At 35.3% G+C, this 13672-nt stretch overlaps 1 protein-coding gene across 7 annotated transcripts; it reads right to left on the bottom strand.

Moving 5' to 3' along the window:
- Positions 1-8266: 8266 nt before the first annotated feature.
- Positions 8267-13084, bottom strand: LOC130828825 (uncharacterized). Of its 7 annotated transcripts, XR_009047402.1 has the most exons (4): positions 12817-13084; positions 12061-12224; positions 11216-11296; positions 8568-11043 (listed from the first exon to the last, which is right to left on the bottom strand). XR_009047402.1 is itself a non-coding variant. In XM_057694828.1 (3 exons), exons 1-2 carry the CDS (start codon positions 12553-12555, stop codon positions 11258-11260), a joined length of 534 nt encoding a protein of 177 aa, XP_057550811.1. In that variant the 5' UTR covers positions 12556-13078; the 3' UTR covers positions 8563-11043; positions 11216-11257. The 7 variants fall into 7 exon arrangements, 4 of the variants coding, with proteins under 4 accessions (XP_057550815.1, XP_057550814.1, XP_057550813.1 ...); XR_009047404.1 differs by having other exon boundaries at positions 8551-9932; positions 10976-12224; positions 12817-13078; XM_057694828.1 differs by having other exon boundaries at positions 8563-11043; positions 12061-13078.
- Between the last annotated feature and the right edge of the window lie 588 nt (positions 13085-13672).

Here is a 13672-nt window from a genome sequence, read left to right on the forward strand (position 1 = left end):
ATGTTCGATTATATGTTTGTGTGCTCGCGACTAATTATTAAAAAATATTAAATCACGTAAAGTGTAACACGAGGGAAATGAAACTATTATATTTGTTGTAATCCAAGTATAAGGGTGATGAACAGGTTGTCCTGTTTGGTTAGTATAGCTGCCGACAGGTATTATTATTTTTGATACTTGATACGATGTTTGGTCTTCCTTCTATTTGTTGTGATCCAAGTAGAAGGAGTGTGCACTCTAGGGTTTCCTGAGACTACTCAGCTGGCCTTGATTTATTTGGGGTGACGATCTCTTGATGAAGTAGGTATAGGGGTAAAGCCTCGGCCTACTGGCGTTCTCGTTCCCTCGAATTAAAAATTGATTATGTGTTTGTCATTATTAAGTATCAAATCAATAAATTGGTTTATGTGATATTATACATATTGTTTTCACAATTTTTTTTTTAAACTCAGCTATATATTATTTTCTAAAATTATTTCAATTTGATTATATTTGTTTTCTTAAATCATTTTCAAACTTAATCGTTTTATGGGATGGAGTTGAAATTACTCAATTTCCTGATTTTGGGAGTTTTTCCCTTGTTTTTCTTGCATTCTCATGTTGCAGGTTATTGATTGCGTGAGAATCGTAGAGTGAGGATCACCTAGAAACATATCTTTTATTAGAGTCGTATTTCAGTTTAAATTTTATATGGACATAGATTGCGTTTCAGTCTTTTCTTATGTTATCAGACCCTTTGTTGGATTTAAAGTTATTAAGTTATTTCTTAGTCGTTAAGCCTTACATTTATTTTATTAGAAATAGATGTGGTGGTAACACTCCCATGAGTAGGTTTTGGCTCATGTTTTTCATTAAAGGTGTTTTCAAAAGTTCGACCTATTCTGAGGGTGTTACAACCTTATTACCGGAATTGTGGTAGAGTATATTGGCTGTGATGGCCAACCAGAAACCCATGATGTCCCTCTCATTTGGGACCAAATATTCATCATCCTTAATAACCCAATTAAACGCTCTTGCAACCTTATAATAAGTCATGGTGTAGACCATGTTGAGGACTTTAAATCTAATGTAGTGACCCTCAGAAGACTCATGACGATTCAGAGTCACTAAGAACTAAAAAGTCAAACACGGGTATACACCGGCTACAACGTCCAAGAACCCATGGAGCCATTTTCTTTTTAACAATGTTCGAACAACATTATATAACCTAAGACTCGCTACGTCGTCCTGCTCAACAAACTTTGTGGGGAGTAATGTTCTTCCCCTCAGCTTGCCAAAATATTTGGCTTCCTAGGGATTAAGCCTACACCCCATAGTGCTAGAAGAAGCTGAGCCCTAGGCTCTTTGAGGTCGGTATGGAGGTGGTGGGGATGGTAATCTTGCCTCCCTATGAGAGGAGGAAGATTCACTTGTCCTACTTCTTTTGGACCTAAACAAAATTTTCATTTTCGATCACAAACAGCTAATCACCACAGATCCTCAAAAATAATTATGCAAAAACAACGTCACACTAGACAAGTACCACAAAGCAACCAAAGGACTCCGAGCAACAAAATTGCAACAATTTAAATTATAAATCAAAAGGAAAACATAGGATAGAAATTTATAACTTCCAAATGATTTGAATGTGAAAATTTTTCTAGTAACCCACGAAAAACGCCAAGCAATGATGAGATCCACCCCTACAAATTTTCTCTTGAACACCCAAATTGTATGAATGAATGTAGGGAAGAAGGTAGAAAGGAAATTGAGATGGAAATTTGGGTTATTGCTCTTATATTTGATGAGAGAATAAGAGATTTTGATAAGAAAGAGAGATTGAAGATAAGGAGATAAAGAAAATTCAGAAAAATGAGTTTTGGGGTGAAATGAGGCGTCACTTTTGCTTTAAAAAAAGTCCAAATCTGCCTACAAATGCAAAGTCGAGTCAGCTTTCTCTATTTTTACCAAATCTCCGAGTCGACGTAAATAGTTGACATGCGAAATTTTTCCAGAAACAATCGCTGAGTCGGCAGCACACAAATATGAGCTGAAATCGAGTCGGTTTTTAAGCGAGAAAATTAATTGGCATCCAGAAACTTACGTCGACTCGTGGAACCCCTTTGTAGCTTCAAAGCCGACTCGACTTTAAGCTACTGTACCCCCATCACTTCAATTTCTCCTTTTTTTTTCTTTTTTTTTTTTGCATATGTATTAAAACCTGTACACTAAATAAACAAATAAAAGCATAATAAACAATGTAAATAATTGAAAATAAAAATAAGAAAATAGATGAACAAGTATGGGTTGCATCCCGCAAAGAGTTTGTTTAAAGTCTTTAGCTCGACGTAATATAACCTAGATAACTAGGTCTCAAATACCATGACTTCCTCCTTCCCAAGAGGTTCACCGACAAAGTAGTGCTTAAATTGGTGGCCATTGATCTTAAATGGTCCATTCTCCAGTTACTTCAAGAGACCCATAACGGAACACTTGAGTAACGGTATATGGTCCGAACCACCTAGATTTTAGCTTACCTGGAAAGAACTTAAGGTGGGAATTAAAAACCAACACTTTCTCACCAACTTTAAACTCACGCCTAGTAATGCGTGATCGTGCCATTTTTTGTTTTCTTTTTGTAAAGCACAGTACTCTCATACGCATCAAGGCGGATCTCATCAATCTCATTCAAGTCAAGAAGTCTCTTCTCACCTACACTCTTAAGATCAAAGTTGAGAGTCCTAACCGCCCAATGAGCTTTGTGTTCAAGTTTCACGAGAAGATGACAATGCTTTCCATGGACCAAACGGAAAGGTGTTGTCCCTTGGGGTCTTAAAAGCCGTCTTATAAGCCTATAAGGCATCATTAAGCTTATCAGACCAATTTTGGCAAGAGTTTTGCACCGTTTTCTCAAGGATAAGCTTTAGCTCGCGGTTAGAAATCTCAACTTGCCCACGACTCTAGGGATGGTAGGGTAAAGCATACTTGTGTAAAACACCATACTTCCTAAAAAGGCTTTCAAACTTTTTCTCTATAAAGTGAGTCCTATTATCACTTATGAGTCCTCGAGGGCAACCAAAACGAGGAAAGATTGTCTTTTTGAAGAATTTGGTCACCACCCTAGCATCATTTGTCTTTGTAGCAATGGACTCCACCCACTTGGAAATATAATCAACAACAACAAGTATATACATGTTTCTAAATGAGGAAGGAAAGGGACCCTGAAAATCAATACCCCAAACATCAAAAATCTCAACCTCAACAATAGGATGCATTGGCAGGGCATTAGACTTAGAAAAATTTTCGACTCTTTGACAATGGTCGGACATCTTAACATATGCTTGCACATCTCTAAAAAGAGTGGGCCAATAGAATCCACATTGTAAAATCTTAGCAGATGTTCATCGCAAGGTAGATCATGACAATACCTAATGATAGAATGTACCTCCACTTCATGTATGCAATGGTGGAGGATGCAATCTGCACATGCCCTGAACAACAGCGGGTCGTCCCAAAAGTACTATCAGACATCATGGTAGAACTTTTTCCTTTGGTATGCATTCAACTCAGAAGGTTGCACACTACTAGCTAGGTAGTTCGCTATCTCGGCGAACTAAGGAGAATCATCAGAATCCGCAAAACCATTAGCTGATCATCAGGGAAGTTATCATCGATGTCAGCGGTATATGACACCTCATCCAATACAAGTCTAGACAGATGATCAGCCACTGAATTCTCTACTTCTTTCTTATCAACAATCTGCAAATCAAATTCTTGGAGCAAAAAAATCCACCGGATTAGTCGGGCTTTAGCATCCTTCGTATTAAAACGAAACTTAAGAGCAGAGTGGTTAGTATAAACAATAATTTTAAACCTCATAAGATAAAATCTAAACTTCTCTAAAGCATAAACCACTGCCAAGAGCTCTTTCTCGGTGGTAGCATAGTTTACCTGTGCCTCATTCAAGGCCTTACTTGTATAGTATATGGTATGCAACTTACCATCCTTACGATGCTTTTACACTACCCTTACATTATAGTCACTAGCATCACACATCAACTCAAAGGGCAAGTTCTAGTCAGGGGGTTGGATCACTAGTGCGGATATAAGTGCATGTTTTAATTTCTCAAAAGCTGTCGAACAATCATCAAAAAACACAAAAGGTATTTCATTAGCCAACAGCTCAGTCAAAGGTCGGGCAATCTTAGAAAAGTATTGTATGAAATTCTATGAAAACCTGCATACCCAAGAAAACTACGAATGCCCTTCACATTCACTAGAGGGGGTAGCTTCTCAATAATCTCGACTTTAGCCTTGTCGACCTCAGTACCTCAACTAGCCACCAAATGCCCTAGACTATACCTTGTTTTACCATAAAATGGCAATTTTCACGACTAAAAACCAAGTTGACTTCCTCGCATCTAACAAGTACTTTCTCCAAATTAATTAAGCACTCATTGAAATAATTGCCATACACGGAGAAGACATTCATAAAAACTTTCATGCAATGCTCAATACATTCAGAAAATATGCTCATCATGCAACGGTGGAAGGCGGCAGGGGCATTACATAATCCAAATGGCATCCTCCGATAAGCAAAGGTACCATAGGGACATGTGAAGGTAGTGTTGTCCCTATCATCCGGATGAATGATCTGGAACATTCAAAGTATCCATCCAAATAACAAAAATGGGAGTACTTTGCCAACCTTCTCAGCATTTGGTCTATGAAGGGAATGGGTTAGTGGTCTTTCTGGGTGTCTATGTTCAACTTCTTTTAATTAATACACATACGCCACCCTATGACTATTCTAGTTGGGATCAATTCATGTTTTTCCATTTTTAACAACAAACGCACCTTCCTTTTTAGGGACAATCTGTACTGGGGATACCCACTTACTATCAGAGATAGGGTAGATAATCCTAGCATTCAACAGCTTAAGAACTTCCTTTATAACAACCTCCTTTGTATTGGGATTGAGTCTCCTCTGTCCCTCTATGGAAGGAGTGGCATCAAGTTCCACACTTATACGGTGAGTGACAATAGATGAACTGATACCCTTAATATCGTCAATTGTGTACTCAATGGTTTTTTTGATGCTTTTTAAACAAGTTCACCAATCAGTCTAAATCGTTTCCATTGAGTTCACTACTGATAATAATAGGGTATGTAGAATCATCACCTAAAAAAGCATACTCTAAATGAGAGGGAAAAGGTTTCATTTCTACCTAAGGAGGTGTGGAACTCTCCTTCAACTTTTTCTTCTCCTGCTCAAACTTAACAACCTGCAAAACCTTATCAGATAAAACACAATTATGGTCATTAGCTTGATCCCCTAAAGGATCTTCCCAGTCCATTATCTCTGCAGGACCACCCCCAACTCCTTCAAGAAGGATTGCAGAGTATCAATATCATGAGCTCCATCAGGGTCAATAAATACCTTGAATGATGGGGTCTTAGCATCCTCGGGTATGTCCATGATGACAAAGTCACAAGGTACAATCAGCTTGCCTACTCTTAGGTCAACATCATACAATATACCCTTAGGATAGACAATGCGGTGATCAGCAAGCTGCAAAGTCATCCTAGTAGGAGAGAATTCATTAACATGCCTAAGTCTCATATACATGAAATATGGCATCAAACTGACACTAGCACCTAGATCACACAAAGCCCTGTCTACTGTAAGGTTCCCAATTATAACATGTATATTGAAACTATCGTAATCTTTCAGCTTAGGAGGCATATCACCAATAATGAAAGCATTAAACATTTACCTCCTTAGACACCTGAAAAACATCATCAAGCTTCTTACTCTGGGACATAATGAACTTAAGAATTTGGGAAATGCAAGGATCTCGGAAATTGTATCTAAGAAAAGGGATTTCTATAGACACATCTTTTAAAAGCTTTAAAATTCTCTTATTTCTGTTCTAACTTAGCTTGTGCCAATTTTTAAGGAAATGGCACTTGTTTAATTAGAAGGTCCGTGACTCTAGACTTGGACTTAAAATTATCATCATCATTCACACAGTCTTACCATCTACTTCATCAGCATTAGAATCAAGGTTTATAGAAACACTACCTGTTAGTATCACCTATTTAGAGGAGGATCAACCAATTACTTACTACTCCTCATTGTCACGACATTCATCTGGCTAGGCTCCTTGGCCTTGTGTTTACGCTGGCTAGGAAACTGATTAGGAGCATGCATATTATGCTATTGAGACAACTGTGTGACTTGAGTCTCTAGAATCTTCATATGCACGCTGCTTGACTATATATGTGCTTGCATTAAACTTCTAAGTTCTGAAATTTATGACTCTACATTGGAGCATTGATGGTGGTGGTGTTGTAGAGGTGGATAGTTTGACTGTTTGGGTCATGGGATAAACCCTGGTGGATTATGTGGTTGTTGATATGGCGGTGGGTTCGGCACATTAGGGCTCTTGTATCAAACATTTGGAAGGTTCTTAGTGCCTGCATTATATATGTTAGAGAAACGATCGTTTATTGGCCTACTGTACAAAAAATTTGCCTCCTCGTAAACTTGGAGGCACGTGCTTAAACAATGGCCAGAAACACCACAAGCACGTATTATTAACTGAAGAGCTAGAAACACTACTTACCATACTTACCTTGGTCATCTATTCGGAAAGAGCGACCATCTATTTTGTGAGAGCCTTGATAACCCAACTGTCTGTAGTACTTCTCTGTGATGTTCGTTCCCTCTCATAACCCCAAGAGAAACCATTTTTCATCATGGTCTCAAAGAGTTTCAAAACCTCCCTAGGCGACTTAGAATCCACATCGCCATTACATGTTGCATTAACTAAGGACTTGTGCTCATCAAACAATCCTGCATAAAAGAATTGGGCAAGCAACCAATCTAGGATTTGGTGATGAGGGCAACTCATTTGGAGGTCCTTAAACCTCAAGGACTTAAACTATTGCTGCTTAAAAGTTTGCAACTGTGTTCTTATCTGCGATGTCTTCCTGGGAGGATAGAACTGGGCCAAAAATGCAAAGTCAGTCCCTTTCCAGTCTCAATAAATATCTGCGGGTTTAAATTTCAACCAAGCTTTGGCTTTATCCTTCAAACGGAAGGGGAAAAGGCTAATACGGGATCGCCTCCCCATTTAAATCCATAGCGGTTATTGTATCACACCTCTCCACATAGTCAGCAATATGATCATGGGGACTTTCTGAAGGGTGACCTCCAAACTGATTACTTTGTATCATCTGAATGAGGTGAGGTTTCAGCTCGAAGTTCTCCGCACTGAAATTTGGTTTAACGACGCAGGGAATGGAACTTAGAAGGTGCACCTATACGGCTGAAGTTATTATTATTCTGGACCATTCTTACCTATCTTACCTCTTCCTGTCTAGCTTGCCTCCTGATTGCGTTCAGTGTACGAGTTGTGTCCTCGATTTCAGGATCAAAATGTTCAAGAGGTCGAGACCTCTTGCTCATTCAACAACAAATAAGGGCAAGTGTAAGATCTGAGCAGGGGGTAGACAATAAAAGCAATATATTCAACAAAAACCAACAAATTAATTATACGTCACTTCCTCGACAACGGCGTCAAAAACTTGATATGCAAATTTTATTAAACCGCAAGCACACGGTGGACGTGTAGTCACGGGTCGAACACAAGGAAGCTAGGACAATAAACTTGCTAATCTCTACTAATTATATTGCTTAAGGAGAAAAATATTTGATTGGTTGTTTAACTAATAAACTAAAATGCAATGAAACTATGGATTGAAATTACATGATAAAATATCTAGGGTGTCGGGAATCCCTTAAATTCTTGTATGATCAAACACTTATTAGTGTCTATGAAATATCGGATTAATTATTTGATTAAATATGATGTTGCTAATGTCAAACTCTCGCTCTGTTGATTAATTAATAGATTTAGACCCTATTAATTAGATTCTCACACGCTAGTTTTGTTGAATGAATTAATAAGAATTTAACTAAAATTTATCTAAAGTAAAGTTGATCCTAATGTCACACGCTAGTTTTATTGACTAGTCCAACAAAGCATATTTAATTTAGGGTTAATGGCACAATTCAATCACTTTAATTCTAATTTCATAGAAGCATTTAATCTAACCTTAGAAAATGGATCTGCTCACTATTCATAGTAGAAACAATAAACATAAACCCTAAAATAATACTAAACACGTATGAATATGATAATATTGGAACTTACAAGAGAAGCAACAATTAATTACTAAGAAACACAACAATGAATCAAAAGACAAATTATGAAGAACAAAACTAATTCTTTATTGAAGGATGATTGATTGAAGACAATTAAAGTTCACTAATGGAAGATTAAACTAGTAAAAGAAATTAAAAATAAAGTTCACTTCATCGTCAAGTCGCCAAGCCTAACGTCACCAGCTAAATCGACTCAGGTTTGTGTCTGGATGCGATATCACTTGCAAAACTTGATCTTTGTCTCTTTACTTGATTTCATTCACTGGCTCAGTATTTTCAATGGAATGATTCTTTCTTTATGTCCTGTAAGCATAATTAGCTATAAAATTCATAACAATAACTCAAATTTGTCATGATTAACTCATTTTCTCATGAATTGGCCACAACATACCAATTGGAACAAATAAGCTAAAAATGACCCAAAAACACCACTAAACACCTGAAAAGGAGCATATAAATAATCACGCAAATAATTGCACTTAACAAACTACATATTTTCATTACTAGCTAATATAAATTATAATTGACTTAAGTAATCTCAATACAATGGAAGGTTATTTTAAACTAGGGATATTATAGAAAAACATCCTCTAAAATTAAAATTATTCGAGAGTATTTAACATGTGAAATTATTGCATAAAAATGGATACCGGTGAGATTATTTGGGTTATTTTTCAAATAAAATATCAAAACAAAATAGTACTTGTCATTGCGGCACTTCCATAATTAATTTTTACAATTTAATTATGCACTTACTCACTCTTATACTAATCAAATATCTTATTTGCTTTGATAACCATTATATAAAAAGGGAAAAGATCACATGGGAGCATATGAAACGAGCTAGCCAGGTAAAAATTGATAGCTTCATAATAATCATAGTAATAATTGGATTTATAAAGGACATAAGAATGGGAAAAATATTACCAAATACTTCTAAGTTACTAGTTGGTCAAGAAATCTTATTTTATTTGAAATTAAATTTTAATGGAAAAACTTAACCTTTAAGAATTAAAGTATAATCAAATTAAAATTGCAAAATTAGAGTATTTAATTAAATCTACTTTACAATGTAGCTGAGGAAATAAATTTTCTGGAAGTGGAAATTGTAAAATCAAACTCAATATTAAGTTAATTATTGGAAACTATTATAAAAGTTTAGGTTCAGTTAAAATAAAGTTTGTATGTATCAAACTTAGATTTCAAGTTTGAATGCTCAATAATCTTTTTTATATGAGTCATCTAAAACTACATGTACAAATTCAAAAAGATATATACATAAGAAGTATAGTTTTTTCTATACAACCCACCAAGCAAATATCCTAAACAATGGTAAAATATCCATTACAATCGGACAATGCCAATGAATCCTTTTGTCTAAAGCACTGGAGCCAGTTTGTTCCTCATCTTTTTGGTGAACTCATTTTACTAACAGCATGTTGCAACTAATCAGCACCCTCTAAAACCAATAGTGAGATCAAAGTACCCAAAATGAGAGTAGCTAATAGGGAGACAGCATAAAGAACATACCAACAACCATGAGATCAAGCAGGGAAAAGAGACTGATCATATCAGAACATAGCTCACACACCAGTAGTGGGATGAGACGACAATCACACACACCAGTAGAGGAGAAGGGATTGATCAGATCAGAAACTTAGCACAGAACAACAATAATAGATCACACACACCAGCAGGGGGAGACAAATAACACCAGATCCTATCACACAACAAACACGAAGAGCACCAAGTATGAATGGGAGCACACCAAGTATGACACATATTGTGAGATACGCACTTAAATTCCTCTATAATGGATCATATTTGACTTCCAATGGAAAAACTAATCAACCCACCTTCAAATTTAGGATAAGCTAAAAGCATACATGTGTTTATTTCTTAACTTCCAATATCTTCCACAAGAATATGCAAAGTTGTTTTCATCACCTATACTTAAGAGCCAATTCGAGTAAATTTGGTGCAAATGTAAACCTCCCGTAGCCTCTTTCTCTCAAACCACCAAATGAATGGTTGATTCTTTAAAATAAAAACTTAACAATATAATAAAGCAAAAACAAAACCTTAATGCCCATCTCAACAAAACTCTTTGAATATCAGTACATAGCAAGTGTAAACATTAACTGCACATATATAAGTCTTTCTAACTCATGTTTTGCTAAAATATAGAACAAATCAAGTCATCAATGGGAAGAAATAATTGTTATTCTCGAATAACAACGTAAATTCAGCAAAGATAAATGACACTAAGGATCATGGTACAAAAATCACAAAGCAATTGTCCTGTAAATCCAATAATCAGTTAGTTCGGCTCTTTATTTGGTTGCGAAAGCAGTAAGGCAGTATTCAATTAGTATGTGTTTGGATAAAGCTACAATACATTTTTATCATTTTTCAACCATTAGTTTATCTTACATTCAATTACAAGATTCTCCAATATTGAAAAATACCAAGCTAATGTTTACGGTTCTCCCTGTCAGCCACATAAACAAAAACAAAGGAAAAACCAGAAATCCCAGAACAATGGTTGTGTTCCCCTAGACAGATATCAATCATCATTAATGATTATATAAAGTTCATTCTACTCCAAAACATAGTTAAAGCCTTTGTTTTCTTTAGTTTTTTAAGTACCCTATTACATGTAACATTGGACTTTGGGACATATATGTTTGATGCCAAAACGCATGTCAAAGTACATATGAGATATAACTGTAAATTAAGATTCTTCAAGAGAAAAATACTCACGCTACTCACTTGGGGCGGTACTCAACCTCCATTATCCCAAGTTTCTCACCAATCTGAGTTCATCGTTTCTATTAAATCAAGAAACAAAACCATATGGAGACATTTTAAAATTATGATAAAAACTTTTTTTCACTTAAATAATACATTGTGGGATATAAATATATATGAGTATTTTTTTTGGTTCTTTAGTACAATTTTTACTAAAATAGTGATTGTTTATTTTTTGTCCTTATTACTTACCATAATAATCCAATTCGCAAATGAGAAGAGTCTTGCAACTCCTTAAGCAAAGATATAATGAGCAGTAAATGGTTCAACCATCTGATAACACCATATGAAAACGCAAAGGGATAAATTTGATTTATAAACTAACTATTCAAATTTCACAAATACATAAATGGGGCAAATTTGGTGAGACGGAGGGAGCAAAACAAAAACAGAGAGGGATGCTGATTACCCTGCCAAGAAGAGCAAATTATCGTGATTCGATTTCATACTACTTGTATTACCCAACAAGACTTTATAAAACTAAGGTACTTAACAATTCACATACACTACAGAACATTATAATATATATTGGATATCAATATATCATACTGCAACCTACTTATTACATTAATTATTGCAATCTTCCAATCTCTAACTAATCTTAACATACAGAGAAACACAAAAAAATTGGAAAGGTAGGCTGATTGTAAATTAGTTCTAGCCACGTACTCACGTTCTCAAATCCCCGTCACACAACAACGCCAAAGTCTTGGGTCAACAACATGAACCAACCAACAGATTAGTTGTCCACTTAGATTATTCTTCTCCATTAGTTTCAATTTTCTATCATCTAAACAATAAAATTAAACTCCATTTCCCCTAATCACATAAATTTTTGGGGCACAAAACCAAATGCGGAAGTACACAATTCATTCACAAGCAAACATTCATCATATTTTACTAATCAAGCTACATAAAATTAAATGCAGAAACATTGCAAATTAGCTAAATACCAAAATAAAGACCTATTGCGAACAGTTGAACTTGAAATCAGCTGAAACAGAAACAAATACAGAAGCTAATGCGAAACCATTTACCTGTTTAAGAAGCTCTTTATACATCGCTAAAACCTTACTGCTCTTGTCAATGGTAGCCTGAATAGCATCTTTAGGTTCTCTGTTATCTTCACTCTCACTTGACTCATTTTCAGTTGCCTTCAAAGAGGTATTTCTCCATAAATCAATTCTTCTAGATTCACTTACTGATTTTACACAGCACAAAGATGATAGCGTATTACCATTATGCTCCATAAATTTAAGAAAAACACCACAATCTAGAGGTTTTCTGCGTTGATTTGAAAGGGGATTAGACCCATTCGATGTATGACGTGAAATCCTTGTTTCAATCATAAAAGAAAGTGAATTTAGAGACGCCATTTTTATGTTCGATGAAATGGTTGAATCAGAGAGACCGAAATAAAAAATTTGGAGTTTCAAGTGAACCCAAAATCTGAATTTGGTACTTAACTGGAACAAAGTGAAGGGAGCTAGGAAAGTCGCAAACAATAAACCCAACTTCAAAAACAAAAGCATAAAGCTATAAAGTTAGTACCTTTTCTTCCTAATTACAACAACTGTTTTCAATTTATCTAACCCTAACTAAAACCAAATCCAAAAAAAATCCAACAACCGAATTTCTAAATCTTCAAATAAAATGACCCATCAAGAAAAAACCCAAAAAAAAAATATAAACCGTAATCAATTGATAAACCTAAAATTCACAAATCAATTGAGCAAAATCAAAAAGTCATACTCGAAAAACAGAATAAATGATCAAAATAAAGAAGAAAATACCAGTGATAAGAATTACAAAACTCGCATATATCCATATTCATAGACCAATCAGGACCAACAAGAAGCTCGCTGAATCGTAGCAGAAACAGAAGACCAATCAGGATATTCATAATAGACCAAACGACACATTGGCAACATCTTTCTAGATTTTCTTTAGTAACAAAAAATTATTGTTTGTTCCAGTGATAAACTGAAAGAAAAGAGAAGAACGCAATGGAAGAGAAAGAAAGAAGAATCGAGTTTTGAGGGAGTCTATTCCCAATCTATGGCCAAATTAAAAAGAAATTCCCACTTTCCTTAAAATGGGAAAGTATTTCCAAGTTTACCGTCCACGTAGGATTGCTTTGAGAAATATTTTTTTTTTTTTTAATGAAACCGCTACATGAAATGGCGGTTTTATTCAGGCATTTGGAGTAAAACGCCATCTGAGATGGCGGTTTGGTTAAGGTAAATTTTTTTTTTTAAAAAAAAAAAATAAAATAAAATGGAGTAAATCGCCACTTGATTTGGCGGTTTGGTATTAGTACAAATCTCCAGAATGTCGTGAGATGTTGTTCACTGCATTCCATTTTGCTCTTCATTCAACTTGCTGTCGGTTTTGCTAAAAAAAAATCTTCGCTCTCATTTACTTCAAATTTACAATTCCTCTCATTCAACTAAGCTAATCAACTACATTTCCATCTTCTCCTTGTGTACTAGTTCATTTTCATCCTCATTTAAGGTATGAATAAAACCCTAATTTTTGTTCAATATGCAAATTGTTTTTTTTGTTCATTATTGTTTGAATTGAAGTTATAAAAACGTTAATTGTTTGTTACATTCTATTGTTTTCATGATTTAAGCTTACGTTTTACAC

Source organism: Amaranthus tricolor, chromosome 12 (assembly GCF_026212465.1).
Source record: "Amaranthus tricolor cultivar Red isolate AtriRed21 chromosome 12, ASM2621246v1, whole genome shotgun sequence".
NCBI lineage: Eukaryota > Viridiplantae > Streptophyta > Magnoliopsida > Caryophyllales > Amaranthaceae > Amaranthus > Amaranthus tricolor.

Coding starts and splice junctions, on each gene's coding strand:
- LOC130828825 (XM_057694831.1), bottom strand. CDS start 12,555: ATGCTTTTGTTTTTGAAGTTGGGTTTATTGTTTGCGACTTTCCTAGCT. Junction 9,672..12,060: donor ATAAAGAGCTTCTTAAACAG/GTAAATGGTTTC, acceptor TATTGGTTTTAG/AGGGTGCTGATTAGTTGCAA.